We start from the raw sequence: 18764 nt of genomic DNA, 5'->3' as shown, positions 1-18764 counted from the left end.
TGTTAGCCAGGATGGTCTCGATCTCCTGACCTCGTGATCCACCCGTCTCGGCCTCCCAAAGTGCTGGGATTACAGGCTTGCGCCACTGCGCCCAGCCTCCTTCATTTCTTTATATGGGTTCTACCTTTTTCTGTTATTGGGTTCTTTTTCCCCTTGTCAAAGTAGCAATTTATCAGTTGAACTTAATTCTGTAATTAAATTTCAAATCTGAGAATTTACATGATTAAGTGAATTTGATTTTGGACCCAGTCAATTTCAGTCAGCCATAAACACTTACATTTTGAAATGTTAAAGTTAAATTATATACATTTGTGATTGAAAAACTCCAGGAAAGCCTAAACTCTTCCAGGTCTTGCTTAGGGGGTACTCTGCTCCAAGAAAACTTCTACAAAATGCAAATTTACAGAACAGATCCACCAAATGAATGGGATTGGCGCTACCATAGAGTTTTCTGTAGAATTTCTTCTCTCTTTTTTTTTTTTTTAGGTGGAGTCTCACTTTGTCACCCAGGCTGGAGTGCAGTGGCGTGATCTTGGCTCACTGCAAACTCCACTTCCCAGGTTTAAGTGATTCTTGTGCCTCAGCCTCCCAAGTAGCTGGGACTACAGGCATGCACCACCATGCCCAGCTAACTTTTTATATTTTTAGTAGAGATGGGGTTTCACCATGTTGGCCGGGCTGGTCTTGAACTCCTGACTTCAGGTGATCCATCCACCTCAGCCTCCCAGAATGCTGGGATTACAGGCATGAGCCACTGTGCCCAGCCAGAATTTCTTTAGTGAAACTTATCTACCCCCTCCACCCACCATACCATACATATCATAACAGAGATTCCCCAACTTGGAGTTCTTCTCATTTCAAGGTACAGTTATTATAAAAAGAAGACACCTGAGTCTCACAGCAGCCAGCCCTGCAGCCATTGCACAGCTGTAGAATCCCAGTGGCCTTCCAAAATATTCTTGCTGCTAGTCTACTTACTACAACAACAAAAGTTTCACTTGGGCACTTTGATCACACAAAGCTTGGCACAGGCTTTGAAATCAGACAATACCTAGGTTCTAGTCTAGGCTCTGGCATTTACCAATGGGTGATCATGGGCAGGTTGCTTAATCTTTTTGTGCCTCAGTTTCCTTATCTTTACAATGGGATCATAATAGTACCTTCTTCATAAGATTGTTCTGAGGATTCATTAATTGAAATGACCCTGGGAAAGGGTCAGTGCCTTACATTGAGTAAGTTCTCAATAAATATTTATAATATCATTGCCATCATCAATTATTATTAATTTACTTTGCCAAAACACAGGTCCTGCTGAGTCATGTTGGCCAGACCACACCTAGAACAGCATGTCCAGTTTTAGGCTAATCTGTGTAAAAGTCATAGATCAGTGCCTGGACCGTTGAAAGGGGCTCAATACATGGTGGAAGTATTGTTGTTAATTAATACTGCTGCTAACCTTCCTGGAGTGCATACAATATGCCAGGCACTGCATGTGTGTTCATTCTATTAGTCCTTCTAACCTTTACCACTCTATGAATAATATACAACTATTAATCCCTTTTGCAGATGAGAAAATTAAGGCACATGAGAAAATTAAGGCACAGAAACGTTAAGTAACTCTCCCACAATTACAAAGCATGGAAGTGGCAAACCCATAATTCAAGTCCAGACACTCTTTTTCCAGAGCCTGGACTCTTAGCCTCTATGCCAAAGAGCTGTGCTGTCCAATGCTGTAGCCAGCAGTCACACGTAACTATTTAAATTAATAAAAAATTTAAAAAAAAATTCAGTTCTTCATTTGTACTAGCCACATTTCAAATGCTACACACTTCATGTGGCCAGTGGCTACCATATTGAACAGCACAGCTCTAGAGCATTCTATTCTTTCTGGGATGATTCAGCATCAACTCGGGAAGTTCTGTTGGACGGTGCTGCTTACAGAGATTCTGAGATTCTGTTTCTTACAAAATCTCAGACTTGAATTGTACAGCTTTCTTGCATTGTTATCAATAGATGCATACTTATGATATATTGAAATCCCATTTTCACTTGGCCAAGTACGGTAATGGCAAGAAAAAAGCCAAGAAGAGTGACTCACATGACATTTTCCTGTTTCCCCAGTGCATTATTTCAAATTCACAAAGTTGTCTCCTATCACCTCTCTTTGACACGGGGCAGGAGGCATTCACCAACTTGCCCAAAAATCCAGGTTCTTCCACATGTCTGCCTTCACCTCTTTGGGCTATCTGGATAATACTTAGTGCTCTAGCATAGTAACCTCACGAGTGACTTGAACAACTGAGGCTGGCTTCTGAAGTCAGGGAGCCACAGAGGACCTTGGACTCCGAGTGCCTTTGGCACACTCATCAAGTCTCCAGTTCACTTTCTTGGGTTTTCTCTGCTCATTTATGTTACATGGTTAGTAAAGGTCAGAGAAAGAAAAGGTGTTAAGGATCCATTACCTTAATTCCAGAATGATTAAGTCGAGAAACCTACAAGCTCTCAGAAGCCAGTGTAATTAGAGTGCACTACTATAACCTTGCAAATGTACATACATCTCTTTCTGAATCACCAGAGTGAAGATTGGGCCAATATCCAATCTAGTCAATAATTTATAAACCCAGAGCAGTCATCCACTTCTTGCAAAGCAGCTGAATATCTATGGGGGTTAGTCATAATCTGAGCTTCTTGCACCAGAGCCATTTGAGCTACAGAATAGCACAGAGTGTTACAGAACAGCCAACAATGCAGAGTTATTTCAGTATGAAAGAAGGAGGAGTACCTGACTGCTCCTCGCCATGTGCAGAGAAGGAGCCCATGCATTTCCAAACCCAGGAATTTCTTGGTTTCTAGCTTGGTTTCTGTCTGTACCCCACCTTGCTATTGTGTGACCTGAGTAAGCCCATCTCCACTTCCTCGTCTTATTAGCTAGGAACAATCTATCTCAAATTCATGTGTGCACAGATTTCAGTGCCCAGCACACTAAAGCATGTTCAGTAAATGTGTAAGCTGATGTTATTTTCACCATATGATTATGATCACTCTCTGTTCTACTGATGGGTTTTATAAACCAACCAGCATTGCAAAGAGATGAGTAGATATGCTAAAATGAGAGTAAAGGCTCAGTTTATCATTGATGTTTATCCCCAAAAAAAAGGCTAGCACAATGTTCACCAGATTATAATCTCCCAAGTGCCTAGAACACCATGCCAAGCTAGTAACATAGTAAAGTTTATTGAATTTTGCAAGTATTTGCTGAGCCCTTTGCCTGGGCTAGGTACTGTCGGGACACCAAAGGGATTTAGAGATGATTAAGACTTGGCCCAGCAAGAATGTTCAGTCAGCCAAGGGTATTCAGCCACAGAAGCTGGACCTGGAAAGAGAGGCAGAATTTCCAGGGTGGAGGAGCTTCATCTCAAAAGACACACAGAATTCCCAGAGTACAATCATGGAGAAAGGGCATTCCAGGCTTGGCAAACCAAGGAGCACAAGCACAGAGGGCCGAGCACACATGGCAGCCTGTCTGGAGAGCTCCAAGGGGATTGGTATAACTGGGGGTACGTGACATTATGGAGCGCAAAACCTGGCTGCTGAGAGGGTGGATGTGTTAGCACTTGCATCTCTAGTCTGGTGTGAGCCATTGGAGGATTTTTCAGGGGAAGGGAAACTGGGTTGACCTCGTTCCAGCAAGCACTCTGACAATCATGAGAAGCCCAGGGTCCAGGGGGATGAGCAGGTGTGCCCTCCAGGAAACGGGGCACCACTATCAGACTCTATCTGTCCCATGGCTTACTTCTGTGAGATTTGAAATAGTGTAGAACTTGTCAGTCCATGAGCTAGTAATTATGCCTACCAATTACTGATCGATTTGCCTTTCTGAGATGCGCAGTGATTCCAAGGACAGAGCTGGATTTACCTTATGTTTAGAAACTTCTAGAAATTGAAATGTTCCTAACAACCTTTTCTGTGGAGGTTGTACCTCACACTTAGAGTGTGTGATAAGCAGTTTCTTTTCCTAATTAAATAAAATGGAGAAAAGACACAAGCATCAGCTATAAAGCTCCCAGTCAGTCAGAGTCAAGAGACTGAATCTCATCTGTTTTATTTATTTTGTGTTTTAACTGGGGATTGCATTGGTCTGCACAGTGCTTGCTCCCACCCTGCTCCACTTGATTGAGTGGCTCCAGGCCCCCTCTTGATTGCTGCTGAAATAGAACTGCCCACGCTGTCGGGGTATCTTCCACCGCTGGTCATTTCCATGTGCCATCTGCAGTTTTTTCTGCCTGATGGACTAGTGAGGCACTGCAAGCGTATGTTAATGCTGATGGGGGGCCCTGTTTCTTGACCCATCACTAATATCTTGCAAGTCACACGAAGCTACCAGGGATTCCTGAGCAAAAACTTAAAACGCTTCAGTTCTCTACAAATAAGCCCCATTCATTGCTTTTAGAGTGTGTTGTCATGGAGCAGACAAGTAATCAGAGCCAGAGTAATATTTGCATATTGAGGTCTTCAAAACTCCAGTGTGGCTATAAAATGGTGTTTAAAGTTATCAATGAGCTAGGTATGCAGGCAGAAAGAATTGTCCATTGTAGAAAGCAATGTCTCTGCTCATGTCCCAGATAACCTTGCTCCAAGGACAAACTGGAGCTTGATTTCATGAAGCTGCAGATGGCCACTGAGCTCAGCTCTCTACTCACGAACCACCCCACGGGAGGGGCACTGAGACCTCTATGGTTGGCATAAATCCCATTAGAATGGTAAAGAAATCCTTCTCACAAGTACATAGAAATTGCTTGCTAAGATTTCATGGGTTTTCTTGACTTTGTTGTTTTTGTTTGGGTTTTAGAGGGTGGGCATGAGTCATCTCTAAAACTCTTCAGGTAGTTAGGTTGTCTTCTTATTCCCATTTTTAAGTATTTATAATTTGTTCTTAAAATTTTGTCCGGAGGTCCACACCTCCCCTTAGAAAACCTTGCCTGCACTTTTCTTAATGGCACATTTTAAGTTTCTATGTTTCAAAACTGGCTTGTCATATAACATGCTAATGACTAAACACATGCACACATCCATACCAATGCAAACGACATGTGGGCTTGGGAATGAGGCAAGCCTGGGTTTGCATCCTGCTCTGCTACTAATGGGCTGTATGATTTTGGGCAACTTAGTTAACCTCTCTGGGCCTCAGTGGCCTCATTTGTAAAATAAGGACAATAATAGTCCCTTTCTCATAGGTGGCTGTTTATGCAGATCAAATAAAACCAAATATTTAAAGAACCTGGGTTAGTGCCTAAAGCACAGCAAATGCTCAATAAATTCAGTGGTGGCAATTTTTATTGTTATTTCAAATATTACATCAAAATATGTACTGAACTATTATCTATTGCAAAGACTTGCCCCACAATAGGTGCTTAGTATGTGTTTATTGCAATAAATTGAAGTGATTCCAACTATGTAGCTTAGATTTCGGGTATGAGTGTTTCCTTCTCCACTGGGATGTTTGCTAATGGACATAGATGATCACTCACAGCTCAGGTATTAAAAGCAGGAGAGTAGAGGTGCTGCTTCATGTAGAAAGAAGAGCAACTTCTCATCAAGGCAGGCTTCCACCTGGTCCTTTGGACACCACTGTTGCTAAGCACTTGGTGTGCTCGTCAGGGTGTCAGGGCTCTTAGCAGCCACCCATTTGCGTTTTGCAGCTTTTGCTGACATAGATATCAAGTATGAAGTTATTTTAACTGCCTTTGGCTGAAAAAAATGGGTCATATGTTCAACACATTCAATTCTGGTGAAATCCCTGACTTCTAAAGCATGATAGAAAGGGGAGGTCCCACCCACAGAAGTCCTAAAATCTTGGGGCCCTAGTAGGGTATAGTTCAACAAGGGCTGCAGCTCAGGACGTAGTTATTGTGAGATTTACTCATGACTGTTTGGTTTTGCACTCACCATTTGGTTTTGCAGATTCCTCAGTGTGTTTACACACACATACCTACAAACCAGTTTAGAGTTGTGTGCTCCGTTGTGGGGGGTGGTCAGTGGGGTGGGGTGGGGTAGGGTGGGTTCAGGCTTGGTCAAAGTCATTGCAGATGAACCAGCTATCTGACTTAGCTTTGCTCCCATTTTCAACAAGACAGTGATTTCTCAAGCCAGGGGAGTCTTCACGTGAGATCCACGGATGGGTATTAAGTGGCCCAGAAAGCCCCCCAAAATTAGATGTAAAATGTTGGCGGGCTGGAAAGGGAGAGACACCATAAGTGCTTTTTCTGTGGAGAGAAACCATAGCCTATAACTGCTTCTCAAAGAAGTCTGCGACCCAAGACAAGCTAAGCTCACAAAGCTGTTTGGTTTTGTTCCATCAAGCCAGTTGGTGGGTATAACCACAACACCCAAACAACCCAGCTAGGCACTCAGGGCAGTAACAAGATCAGTCAGAACCATTCTGTGGCCAAGCAGCTGATGGATTGTTCAATCGGTTGTTGTAGACTCATGTAGACAAAGCCTGCAAGCTTGGGGAAGCCAGGCCCCCCCAGGTCAGCCTCGGGCGACAGCCCCCATCCTGCCAGGCCCTGGGGAGTGAGTCCTTCCTGCCCAGCAGCTCCTTTGCTCATGAGCTGGCCAGAGTCACCTCCTCGTACAGCACCTCAGAGGCAGCGCCCTGGGGCAGCTGGGATCCGAAGGCCTGGAGGCAGGTGCCCGCTCCACTACTGCCTAGCTGCGATGCCGCAGGTAAGTCACTTCCCCCTGAGCCTCGCTTTCCTCATCTGTCAATGGGGCACAGTCCCCTGCTCAGCCTGCCCGCCTGCCTCACAGGGTTGCTGGGAGGAACACAGGAGGTGACAGCTCCGAAGGTAAAACTCTGTCCACCCATGAGTGACTTCTAGTGCTTCCTGGGCCTGCTTGTTCTCTACTTTCTGCCCGGCATTCTTTGGCAAAGGAAAAACCCAAGCAAGCGGAGTGCTCCAGGTGCCTCAGCCCCACCTCCAGGCAAATGAGTGGGGGATTGTCCAGGGTGCAGTTGCTCTCTCCCTCAGCTGTGCGCCTTCCAGTACCCCATTTCCATCCCTGCCTTTCTGTCCCTGAGGCCAGACTGGGCACCTGAGGGGGACAGGGGCTGTTCTTCTGCACCTCCGAAGCCCTGCACCTGATACCTGCTGCTTGGTACCTAGTGGGTGCTCGGGAACTGCCTCTCCTGCCAGCCATCTGCTGTGAATTCCAAACCCCGCCCAGGACTCCCACACCCTAGAGGCAGGAAGTTGGATTGCCCTACTGGAGGACTGGCAGTCCAGTAGGTAGTACAGGCAGAAGGAATCCAAACCAAGTTTGTCCAAGAGGGCTGTGAGTTGGGATCTGACCTGCCCCCAGAGTCACATTAGTGGTCATGAGAGCAAGCGGATGGATACCAGCCAGAGGGGGCCTTTGCAGAGAATTGCATCTGGTGCATAAAATAACAATGTGCACAGGATGTCTGCCCTATCTGCAGAGAAAACTGGAGACATGAACATTTTCTAAGTGATAGTGATCAGAAGATGGTCATTAAGCTGAAAGGGCCTCCCAGGATTCTGGCCTTTAATGGAAATTCTGCTTTGGTATGTACAGCCTTGTTCTCTTTATCCTGCCTGCCCTGGCCTGGAAGAACAAGCAGTGCTTTCCTTTCAAGGGCTATTGATTTCTCTCTCTCTCTCAGAGTCACAGAGCTCCTCAGCTGTTCACTCTTCAGCTGAAACCAGAGAAATCTTGTCCAGCACAAAGCTGCCAGGGAAACGGAATTAGCAAAACGGACATCGTCCCCTCAGGATGTCGCTGTTTCCACCCTTGTCTGCCTTGCCTTTCCCTCTTTGGAAGCCACAAATGAAAGGATCTCAGCTAGCTTGCCTTGAGAATTCTTGTCCCTCACTTATTCTCTCTCTTCTCAAGCCAACAGCTTTCACTCAGCACTGACGGGGCAGAGCAGATTTGTGGCCCCAAATCTTCTCTAAGAACCTTGGAAATTGGCCCCACCTGGGGGCCTTTGAGGGTCAGGCCTGGCATTCACTAAATCCTCCCTCTCAACACAGCTGCCTTGTCAGTCCAGCCTGTGAGTCAGTGCGAGACAGAGGATGCAGGCACCACAGGGGAAGAAGAAAGGCAAGCTGGAAATATATTTGTTTCCTTTGCCCAGGATCATTCCTAGCATCTAAACCAAGTTCTTCCCAGACCCGCCAAGACTGAGGAGTCAGAATAGAGTTCGCAGCAGTCATAGGTCGTGTGGGAAGACAGAAAACAAAGGGTAAAAAGAATTTCATACACAGACCTCTGCCATTTGCTTTCAATGGCATTCCTTTTGTGAAGCCCCAGTGACAGGTTCAGACCAGTTCAAACCTGCAGGCAGCACCGTTACCATGGGTGAGGTCTCCAGAAGAGCAAGGAAAGATCCCTAACATAGAAAATGGTGTGGCAGGTTCCAGTTCCCCGTTGGGGTCCCATGACTTGACCTTAGGTTTCTGCTAGCACCTGCCCACTCTCCATTCCTTCACCCTACTGGGTGGTCATTAGAGCATTATCTGCTTTGATTGATTTACTTGTGTCCATAAGAGTAGAGACAAACAGTGTTATCCCCATGCCTGGAACAAAGCCTGGCCCACAGTAGACCCATGATCAATGTTCGTCAACTGAGTGACAGAGGGGCTGACTGGACTGTCATGTAAGCAATACCTTCCCATCAGGGTCTCGGGAAGGTAAGTTCAGGGGCCCCAGAGTTACTGTGGCCCGTATCCCTCTGGCTGCATTCTGGGCAAGGAAAGGCACTGAGCCAAGGCAACGCAAAAGGGCAGGTGTTCAGTGGGTTCCACCCCAGATCTTGGTGTTAACAGTCCACTGGGAGAAGTGACCCAATTCGTGCTCATTACTCCCAATGGTCCTGCCTCCCTGCAGGCATTCTGGAGAAGCTGAGTCACAGGCTCTGAGAGTTAGGAGGAACTTAGGAAACAATCAAAACTTGCCTGCCATTCATTTTAGGAAGCCGCTATAGTATCCGAAGGACGACTGAAGGGAATTTTTTCCTAAGAGCATCCATCCATCCTCCAGCTCGACTTCAGACAGCACTGCCTACGTTGTCACTATCTATGGGCCATGGCCAGTCAGAGCCCATGGGTCTCAGGGGGCTCCACCCATGTGGGGGTGGGGGTCCCCACCACTCAGATCTTGAATGTGTGGTGGTCCCATGCAGTATACTATCTTCTTCTCATTCCAAAGGAAAAGTCAGAAGTGTGAATGAGTTGTTTCTAATTCCAGCTTCCAAAAAGTACAAAAGAAGGTGCTTTTTCTTGTGGAGTACACTAGTGCTCAACCTTTGGGACAGGTAGCTGAGCCCTTTTGCTGTGTGGCAGGCTGGCTGTCTGTGGGGGCACTCATGGAGCAGTGTCTGCTGGGAAAGGAGACAGGAGTTTCCTAGCTGGAGGGGTAGATAATCTCCCCCCTCCCTCCCCTCTTCTGTCCCCCCTTTCCCTTCTCCCTCCTCCTCCCTCCTCCCCTTCCTCCTCCTCCTCTTCCTTCTCTTCCTCTTCTTTCTTCTGTCTCCCTCTCTCTCTCCCCCTCCCTCCTTTCCTTCCTCCCTTCCTCCACATTCTTTATAAAACAAGGCTTTGGATCCATTCACTGCCATCCCCCAGAAGCTATGTCATTTGAATTCTTGTCCGAGTCAGGATGCTCTCCTCCAGGGGATCATGGGGCAAGGAACTTCAGCCCGAATCCGTCTGAAATCCAGGAACGTTTTGTGGGCATCTGTCTCAGTCCCCCTGATCGTTTGTACTCTGCCTTTCCCCAGTTGGAGTCCTTTTGCCCGCTTAAGTGGTTGAATTGGTAACGAGATCATTCTTCCCGTGTAGTGGTGAGAAGGCAGCACTCAGGTGATTGCACCTGGGTAAACAGGAGACATTAGCATGTGTTGGCTGGTGAGTGAAGCTGGTGCAGTGCCTGGTGTGGGCTCAGTTGTGCCAGCAGGCAGTGGTGGAGTTTGGGCTTTTTCCCCTCTCTCCTGCCCAGCACACAACCCCCAGGGACAGGTGAGGGCTTTACAGCTTCCTGGCATCAGCCTGAAGCTTCTAGAAGGGCATCCCAAGGACTTCCAAGGTTGTCATCTTGGCTGAGACTGTCTGTGAATGTGGTCCCTTGTCTGAGGGTGGGAGCTGGGAGGGGGTGTGACAGAGGAAGAGCCGGGTCTTAGTTCTCTGGGGGTCACCATGAGAGAAGCACACCTGGGCTCGCACAGAACTCAGTGCTGCTTGTCAGTGTCACCTGGCACAATAGGACCTAGTGCCACAGTTGCAACCCTAGAAAATTTGACGACCCCTTCATAGCTTTGTTTATAAAAGGCCACACGGCCTAGGCCGTCCTTCATAAGAGAACAGAAAGCAAGTGTCCCAGTCACAAAGCAGCAACTTTCAGGCACGGTTTCCTCCTGGTCACTGAAACCATTTGTCATTTCCTGTTTTCTCCATTTTCCAACGATTCTAATTGTCAGTGTCAAAAGGCAACAACTGTTTTCTTGAGGCTTATCTTTGGAGCACATTGATTCAGAACAAAGGATGGGAGCCTCCTCGGGAGGCCTGGAGACAATGCTCTGGCTCCTTTTGCCAGGGACGGCAGGACCAGCATAGGAGCAGAGGACTGGCGGTGGCTCTGGACAGTGCCGTAAGGTGAAGAGTCCATGGAGGGCCCTCGCTTGCTGGTGGCACCCTAGACTTGAAGGTCCTGCAGAGCTGGCCGCCGGCACCCAGGCTGGGTGTCAGCAGCATTGTGTGGCCTTGGCAGTTTCCATAGTGATATGCTGGCCAGCTTTTCCATTAGACTCCGGGGTCCTCTGGAATGTGTGCTTCCAAGGATGACGACGCCCCGGCACCCGCTGAAGCCTGCCCTGCCCGGGCGCGGCCTTTCCTTTTGTCTGGCACGCCCCTGGGCTTGGCTTTCTCTTTCCGTCCCTCCCTTTGGACTTTACCACACTTCCCCTGCTGTTTCCTTAGTCACACTCTCTAGCCTCCATCTGCCCCTTCCCCCCAACCCCTACCTCTGTACAACTGTGTTATTTGATGAAACGAATGCAGCAACCGGTGGGGATGGAGTTAAGGACCGTTTAGCCTTAGCCAGCCACCCAGGAATCTGTCCCCAGAAGCAGCGGAAGCACCTGGTTTGCAGTTAGGAGATACTGTACTTCGTAGCCGTGTCACCTTGGGCAAGTCATTGAACCTCTCTGAGCCTCTGCTGTCACATCAGTAAGCTGGGGACTGTAGATCTTCTGCCCTGATGTCCTGAGGCTGGTACAAGGAGAAGAGCCAAAGTGAAAGCACTGCCTTCAGCAGTGGCCGCCAACCCTGACCATCTCAGGCAGATCCGGATGCTGTGGCCTTGGGAAGTGGTCATGTGACCCCCATGCTCCTCAGTGTCCACATGGGGTGTTGCTAGATGCCATAAAATAATGAGTGAGACATGCTCAGTATAATGAGAGCTTGAGAAGGCAGATCCCACCCCACCCCCACCCCTTGCCGCCTTGCCAGTGCTTCAGCAGGGAGAGGGCAGCTCCATAGGGCAGCTGAGAAACAGCCCCTCGCTGCCCACACAGCAGTTCCAGTGGAGGGGGAGGCAGGGACCAGGACAGGAAGCAGGCTAAGGGCGGGATAGAAAAGCAAACCCCAGTCTGGTGGAATCGCTTCTGGTGTAGTCTTCCCGGTGCCATGTGTTTGTCCTCTCTGCCTTGGCAGGAACCAAGGCCAGGAACTGCTGCCAGGCCTGAGAGCCGGGCACAGTCCCAAGCACTGGGTCTCTACCCCGCCTCACTCCCGCCAGCCCCACCGAGTGCAGAGAAGGGTTCCCAGAAGCCCTTTGCTGGAAAAGCAGGCACTGCACGGGCAGACCGTGTTGTAGAGTCAAGTCCTCTGGCATCTGGGGGGACACAGACCAGAAAGTGGACTTGGAGCATGTGCTCCCAGACAGAGCTGCCTTGGTGGTTGAGAAGGGGAGAGAGATGGCAGCAGTTCAGCAGATATGGCCGAGCTCCCCTCACTACGTGGGGTGAGGAGGCTTCAAGCACTGGACTGGGAGTCAGACCTGGATCCAGCTCACAACCTGACACCAATTGGCTGACGGTCTCAGAGCAAGTCATGCCTTCTCTGGGTCTGGGGGCTTTCATGTTATTCCCTCCTGGCTATGTTCTTCCCCTTTGCTCCTTGAGCCGATCCCAGACTGAGTGCTGAAACTGCGGCCTTAAAACTTGGCTCACTCCTCCCCCTGCCCACCCCGCCAGCTTTCAGATGGCGACAGGAAGCTCCTCCGAATTGCCTGTGCTGCAACTAGTCAGGAGAAGGGCGGGAAGTTGGCAGTAAGTGTTTGGCTACTCCCAGTGTTGGAGACTGTGTCCACCTGACCATGTGATCATCCGGCCGTTCATGCCAGGACCACCAGGAACAAGCCTCGGTCCTCTTCCCAATGTCCTTTCCCTATGACAGCCCTGCAGAGGCTAGGCATCCACCACTACATAGCCCACAGTCTGCTCTGCCCCAGCCACAGTATCCTCGGCTTGCTCAGCCATTCTTTGTCTGGGTAATTTGAAGTCCAATCCCCACTCTCATTACTTACCATCCTCTGAATGCAGCCAGTCTGTCTGGGTCTCCCTGAGACTGGCATGCCCAGACTCCTGTGGGTATAGTCTGGCCAAGGCAGAGTTAGCACAGGACTGTCACCTCCCTCCTTCTACATACTCTGCTTCTATTAATGCAACCTAAAGTTACATTTGTTCTTTTGGTGACCGCATCTCACTGCTGACCCATCCTGAGCAGATGGACATCCAAAATGCCTAAATCTTTTTTCTGTGTGCTCTTGCTATTAAGTTCTGTCTCTCCTGCTCCATTCTATGCTGTTGCAGTTGGTGTTTTTAACCCAGGTGCAGAATCTTATTTATACCTGTGGAATTTTGCTCGAGAGGGTGGGGCATGCATGCAAATGTGTGTTGGTGTGTTCATTCATGCTTTCTGCTACACCAAAGCCAAGTCCTAGATCCCCACACAGTGATCCTCAGGCTAATTATTTATTGGTAGCTGTAATCTAATTTGTCTTTTTCATGTTCTGTTTAGCAAGAGGAACAGAGATCAGGTCATATGGCAATGACCCCTGAACGGCAGAATGCGTATATCTCCCAACAGATGAGCCCATTTCAAGGTAAGCAGTTAAGGCCAGTGTTCCCAAGGCGGTGGGCAAGGGGTGCATATGTGGAAGTGGGGTGAGAATTCATTTCAGAGTAAGCAGTTACTGTCTGTGTTTCTGAAAGCATTGAGAGAGAGGAGATCTGAAAAACGGTTAAATAATTCATCCAACTCTAAGAGCAGGATCCCAATTGAAGGCCTGGTCTAAATGACTCCAAAATCATCATTTAATTCAAGAGACTGATTTCCCTGAGTCAGGCCCCTTAAAGCAGCTATTTCAATGGGACAGGGACACACCCGCTAGGATCTGGATTAGAATCACTTGGGGGCTGCCACACCCGCAGGGCTCCGATCCTGCCCTTCTCCCACACACATATTCACACACTGCTGCAGTGACCTTCCATTTCTAATGGGTTTCTGGTACATCTGTCAGGTATAAGAAATGGAAAAGGGATTGGGGAGGCTCTGCTTCAGAAAATTTGTGTCAGGGGCTCCCGGAGCCTCCACAGATAGATAGCAGGGGTCCCCACTATAAATGTGATCAACATTTATTGGCCTAGGATACAGCAGTTAGCAAAAAGCCTGATGTAGTTCCCACTTCCTGGAGCTTGCAGGCTAGCCAAGGAGTCATGAGTTCAGCAACCCTTATGCACCAGTGGGGTGAGATTGCACCAGGCCAAGGGTAGTCTTGGGAACACTCAGCATTTGTCTGAGGGTCAGGAGAGGCTGCTTGCCCTCAGACAGGTGGTCAGCATCTTTATTGTAGCCCGTGACACCTCTACACCATTGCTCCTCCAGTCTTATGGAAGACCTCTTTTGGCCTGATACCAGCAGAGTCTGTGTCCCACTTGTCCAGGCTGGAGTGCCACATTGGGCACACTCCAGTTGCAGGGACAGCACAGACAAGTTTCAGGAAGGCTGGTGGCCTCCAGGAGGTTAACCTTATAAGGCTAGATTGCAACCTAGTTGAAAAACATACACATGCCATGATAATAAAAGAAGCTAGGCACCATTACAAGATAAAAAAATCATTTTTGTAGATACAAGCATGGACTCTTCGGTGGGTCAGACACACTGGGCTTGTGCCCTGATTGCACTGTCTCCCCTACCTGACTTTGGGTAAACCATATGACTGCTACATGACTCAGTGTCCACTCCAAAAAAGTACCTGTAGATATTGGCCACAGTAGATATCAGCTAGAATGGACTCTCATGACAATGAGGGGAGATGCATTTCCCATCTTAGGCACCTGGGACTCTACCTTCCATCTTCTGCTCCATGTCTCTCCATCCCCAGGCTCTTCAGAACTCAGGGAGTCCAGAATGTCAGCTCCTAGATTTCAGCCTTCAGAAAGGAACCTCATTACAGCTCAGTTGTACAAATGTTGTCTGAGCCCCAGATCTGGACTCAGAGACCATCTTGGCTATGAGGAGAACAGAGGGGAACAAAGCACCACCCGCACTTACTCACCACACTCACTTGCTGTCCCAGGTCACATCCATTGGGTAGAGAATTGAAGAGACTGAGCTAGCTCCCGCCACCAGCCCACCCCACCTGGCCCCTTCCTTCCTTCTACAAAATATGCACCACCTGTCAAAGGGTGGGCAGTGCCAGGCCCTGCATACAGAGCACTGAGTGTAAAAGCAGACATGGACTCTGGCCTCCGGGAGCTTCCAATTTTCTTGAAGAGACAAATCAGCTGGCATTTCAGTCCAGTGTGATCTGCTTTTGGTGAGCATGGACCTAGGAAGTTGGGGCAGCTTCCCAGAAGAACAGAAGTCCAGGCTGAGGGCAGAGAAATGAGGGGAATTGTGAGCAACTGGGGAGCAGGGTCGGGGGGCTCAGTAGAGAGCCAAGGGCGGGAGGTGAGAAGTCCGTGCTGGGCCAGGAGCCCCACTCCGGTGGCCACAGCCCAAGTCGAGGATGCCTTTGGAACTGATCCCCAATTCTCTCTGTATGTAGCCGTCCAAGAACAAGTCACCTCCAAGTGTAGCCGGATCAAGGCAAGCCCCCCATCTAGCAAGCACTTGATGCCACCCAGAACTGGGCTCCTTCAGAACAATCTGTGTCCAGGAATGATCCCACTCAGCAGGCACCAGAGCTGCGAGGGCATGGAAGTGATCTCACCAACTCTGGGGAAGCGGCAAGGAATTTTCACGTCCAGCTCCCAGTTTCCCATCCCCTCACCCTCAGGCCAGACTCCCCTGGGCAGTCTTGGCCCTGTCTGCCAGCATATGCAGAGTCCCAAGGCCACCCCACCAGAAGTGCCCCTGCCTGGGTTCTGTCCCAGCTCCCTGGGCACCCAGTCCTTGAGTCCCCACCAGCTCAGACGGCCTAGTGTGCCAAGAATTCCCACTGTGTTTAACAATGCTGCATGGGGCACAGCGGCAGCAGCTGTGATCACAGCAGTTTCGGGGAAACCACCCCTGAGCCAAGTGGATAATAGCGTTCAGCAGCATTTTGATAGCAACTCCATCTTTGCCAAGGCGCCTATAAGAGTGCCCCTGATGGCCCCAGTGTTCCCATCGCAGCAGACAGTTGCAACTCCCAATCAGATGGCCTCTGAAGGCAGGCCTGGCCAGAAGGTGAGTGCTGTTCTGGCCAGCAACCCCAGCTTCAGCCTGCTGGGCAGCCAGAGCCTCAGGCAGAGCCCGGTGCGGGGCCCGGTGCCTGTAGCAAACACCACCAAGTTCCTCCAGCAGGGTATGGCCAGCTTTAGTCCCCTGAGCCCCATACAGGGCATCGAGCCACCGAGCTATGTGGCTGCTGCTGCCACCGCTGCTGCTGCTTCTGCTGTTGCCGCCAGCCAGTTCCCATGTCCGTTCAACAGAACGGGTATTCCCCCTGAGCTGCCACCTGCCGACTTTTTGCGCCACCCCCAACCCCCACCAAATGATCTGATTTCGTCACCTGACTGCAATGAGGTAGATTTCATTGAAGCTCTCTTGAAAGGCCCCTGTGTGAGCCCAGATGAAGACTGGGTGTGCAACTTGAGGCTGATCGATGACATTTTGGAACAGCATGCTGCTGCTCAAAATGCCACAGCCCAGAATGCTGGACAAGTCACCCAGGATGCTGGGGCGCTTTAAATCTGAGCAGGATGCCTATAGAAACGCCCACGCTGACGTCGCTCTAGACCCGCAGGTGTCTCCCGTTACAGTTTGAGTGGTGTTGTCAGCCCATGCTTATCCCTCCCTCTACCTGTGACAAAATGGAAAGCTGGTGATTTTTCAAGCTACGTGTACATATTTGAAAATTTTGTAAATGGTTTTCCTAAACATTAATGACAGAAGTATTTATACTTCATTTTGTGACTTTGTAAATAAAGCGACGGCTTTTGTTTCAGTAGAGTTGTGTTTACTATGCCTTGTTTTGTGTTTATTATACATTGTTACAAATATGCGGACTGTGTTGTTTGCTCCAGTGATACCTTGTTAAGCTAGGTGGCTGAGTCGCTTATGGTTTTGATGCAATGAGCAATGTGGATGTGACCAAGAGTTGTTGTGCAAGTTGACAAATGCCAAATAGAAAACCACTTGGCCATTTATTTCTACGTTCACTAAAAATCCTATTGCCTTGTGTGATTCTTAATCTCTTTTGCAAACCTTTCAGTCTCCGCTAGCTCTTTCCTAATGAGCATTTACAGCAGAAGCCGTTTTATCGTTAAGTGCCCCACAGAGACACTTTACCAGGAGACAGAGAGAGTTCTCCAGATCTGGGAGAGGCACAGAGAGAACGTGTGAGCCGAGCACTGTCTCAGCAATCCACCTTGAGGAGCTAGAGTATCCTCCTCCCTTTACCATTCAGACCGAGAGAAAAAGCCCAGCTTGTGTGCACCCTCGTGGGGTGAAGGCGAGCTGTTCCTGGTTTAAAGCCTTTCAGTATTTGTTTTGATGTAAGGCTCTGTGGTTTGAGGGGGAACATCTGTAAACATTAATAGTTGATTTGGCGTTTGTCTTTGATGGTTTCTATCTGCAATTATTGTCATGTATATTTAAGTGTCTGTTATAGAAAACCCACACCCACTGTCCTGTAACCTTTCCTCAGTGTCCAGACTTTGTGTAATCACATTTTAATTGCCACCTCGTATTTCGCCTCTGCATTTGAAATCTGGCGTCTGTTTCAAGCCAGTGTGTTTTTTCTTCGTTCTGTAATAAACAGCCAGGAGAAAAGTGCCTCTATGTTTTTATTTTTCAAGGGAGTATTCAGTACCTACAAAGCCAAGTCAGGAAGCCTGCTAGTGGCTTTGCTTACTTCAGAGGCTGCTCAATGCCTTGTGTGTCAGAAAGAAAGATTTGGCAGTTTTGCATCACAGCAAAGAAGCCTGTTATTTGGGGCTCAGCCCCTCATTTTATAGAGGATGAAACAGAGAGGGATGGGAGGCCACAAAGACAACTGCCCTGGGAGCAGGGGTGGCGGGGACTTGCCCTGAGGGTCTAGACTCTCTGCACCACCGTCCTGTCTTCTTTGCCGAAGACCACGCATGCCCTTCTTTGACCAGACCCTGCCACCTGATAGACCAGAACCTGCTAGGCGGGTATCCAGGTGTCATGGATGGAACCACATCTCCCCAAAAGTGGGGAGGTAGCTATTGGGATGCACACCTCCCACCATGTGCTGTAGGAGTGCAGCTGAAGCAACAGTTGGGATCAGATGTAGTCACAATTGAATGCATCATCACATTTATCCCTCTAACTGGCTGGAAGAGTTGATATCCTCATCTCTAAGGTACAAAATGTTCCAATTTAATCAGTGGCTTTCAGGAGCTGAGAAAGGCATATGCTCTGAGGCAGAGCTGTTATGTCCTGCAGAGCCTAAAAACGCTCTAAGAACATGCCCCCTGCCAAAATTCTCAATGGCTATGACAAGGGACAATGATCGACCAATGGGATTGGAAGCAGACCTCCCCAGTCCAGGGACCAGACGTGGGACAGAGGGGTCGTAGAAAGAGTCATTATCCCAACACTCCAGCTCTTGGCCAGTCCTCACACAGTCCCTTCCTGCTTCCAGGTGAGAGAGATATCCTCATAGGTCTGGGTAAAGTCCTTCAGTCAGCCTTCATTCCCTGTCACCAACTTTGTCTCTGTTCTCCCTGCCCGTCTCAGGCAGCACTCCTCAGGAAACCTCTCCAGGAGCCAGCCTCACTGCAGCTCCCACTACTGTCCCTCTGTCTCAAGTGTCCCAACCATGCCAGGCCCCAGGCAGGCTGCAGCTTTCCCTCGGGGCCACACCAAAGCACTTGGGCTCAGCTGTGCTGTCCCCCTCTGTCACTGAGCTCAGCTGCAGCAGGGGTGGGGTGCCAGGAGGCCCATTCACCCTTCTCTGGCTCTGTGTTGGACCCACCTGCCCAGCGACTGCTGCTTAGAACCTACCTGCTGGGAAAATGAAGCCCTCCCAGAGGGGCCACCTCAACCTGAGAGCCTCATGGATCACACCTGTCCCCACCCAGCTATGCCAGCCCTCAGAGACCCACAGATAAAAGCTGAGCTTGACTCACAGAGCTGGTTCCATCTTCCATTCCCAGAGGGTTCAACTTCCTACCCCAACCACACAGGGAACCTCAAGGCTGAGCCAGTGCGGGCTGCAGTGCAGAC

General features: G+C 49.2%; 1 protein-coding gene across 1 annotated transcript in view; it reads left to right on the top strand.

Annotated features, from left to right (window-relative positions):
* Positions 1–17345, top strand: part of MAMLD1 (mastermind-like domain containing 1) — a 68207-nt gene extending 50862 nt beyond the window's left edge. The window contains exons 4-6 of the mRNA XM_011954675.1: positions 13101–13185; positions 15133–15686; positions 15756–17345. Coding sequence (XP_011810065.1) covers positions 13101–13185; positions 15133–15686; positions 15756–16259 — 1143 coding nt within the window. The 3' untranslated portion in view covers positions 16260–17345. The remainder of the gene's footprint in view (positions 1–13100; positions 13186–15132; positions 15687–15755) is intronic.
* Positions 17346–18764: the final 1419 nt, after the last annotated feature.

The sequence above is a fragment of the Colobus angolensis genome, unplaced genomic scaffold, assembly GCF_000951035.1.
Source record: "Colobus angolensis palliatus isolate OR3802 unplaced genomic scaffold, Cang.pa_1.0 Scaffold389, whole genome shotgun sequence".
NCBI classification, from domain to species: domain Eukaryota; kingdom Metazoa; phylum Chordata; class Mammalia; order Primates; family Cercopithecidae; genus Colobus; species Colobus angolensis.
The sequence above is the reverse complement of the archived record's forward strand: the minus strand, read 5'-3'. Positions and strand labels throughout refer to the sequence as shown.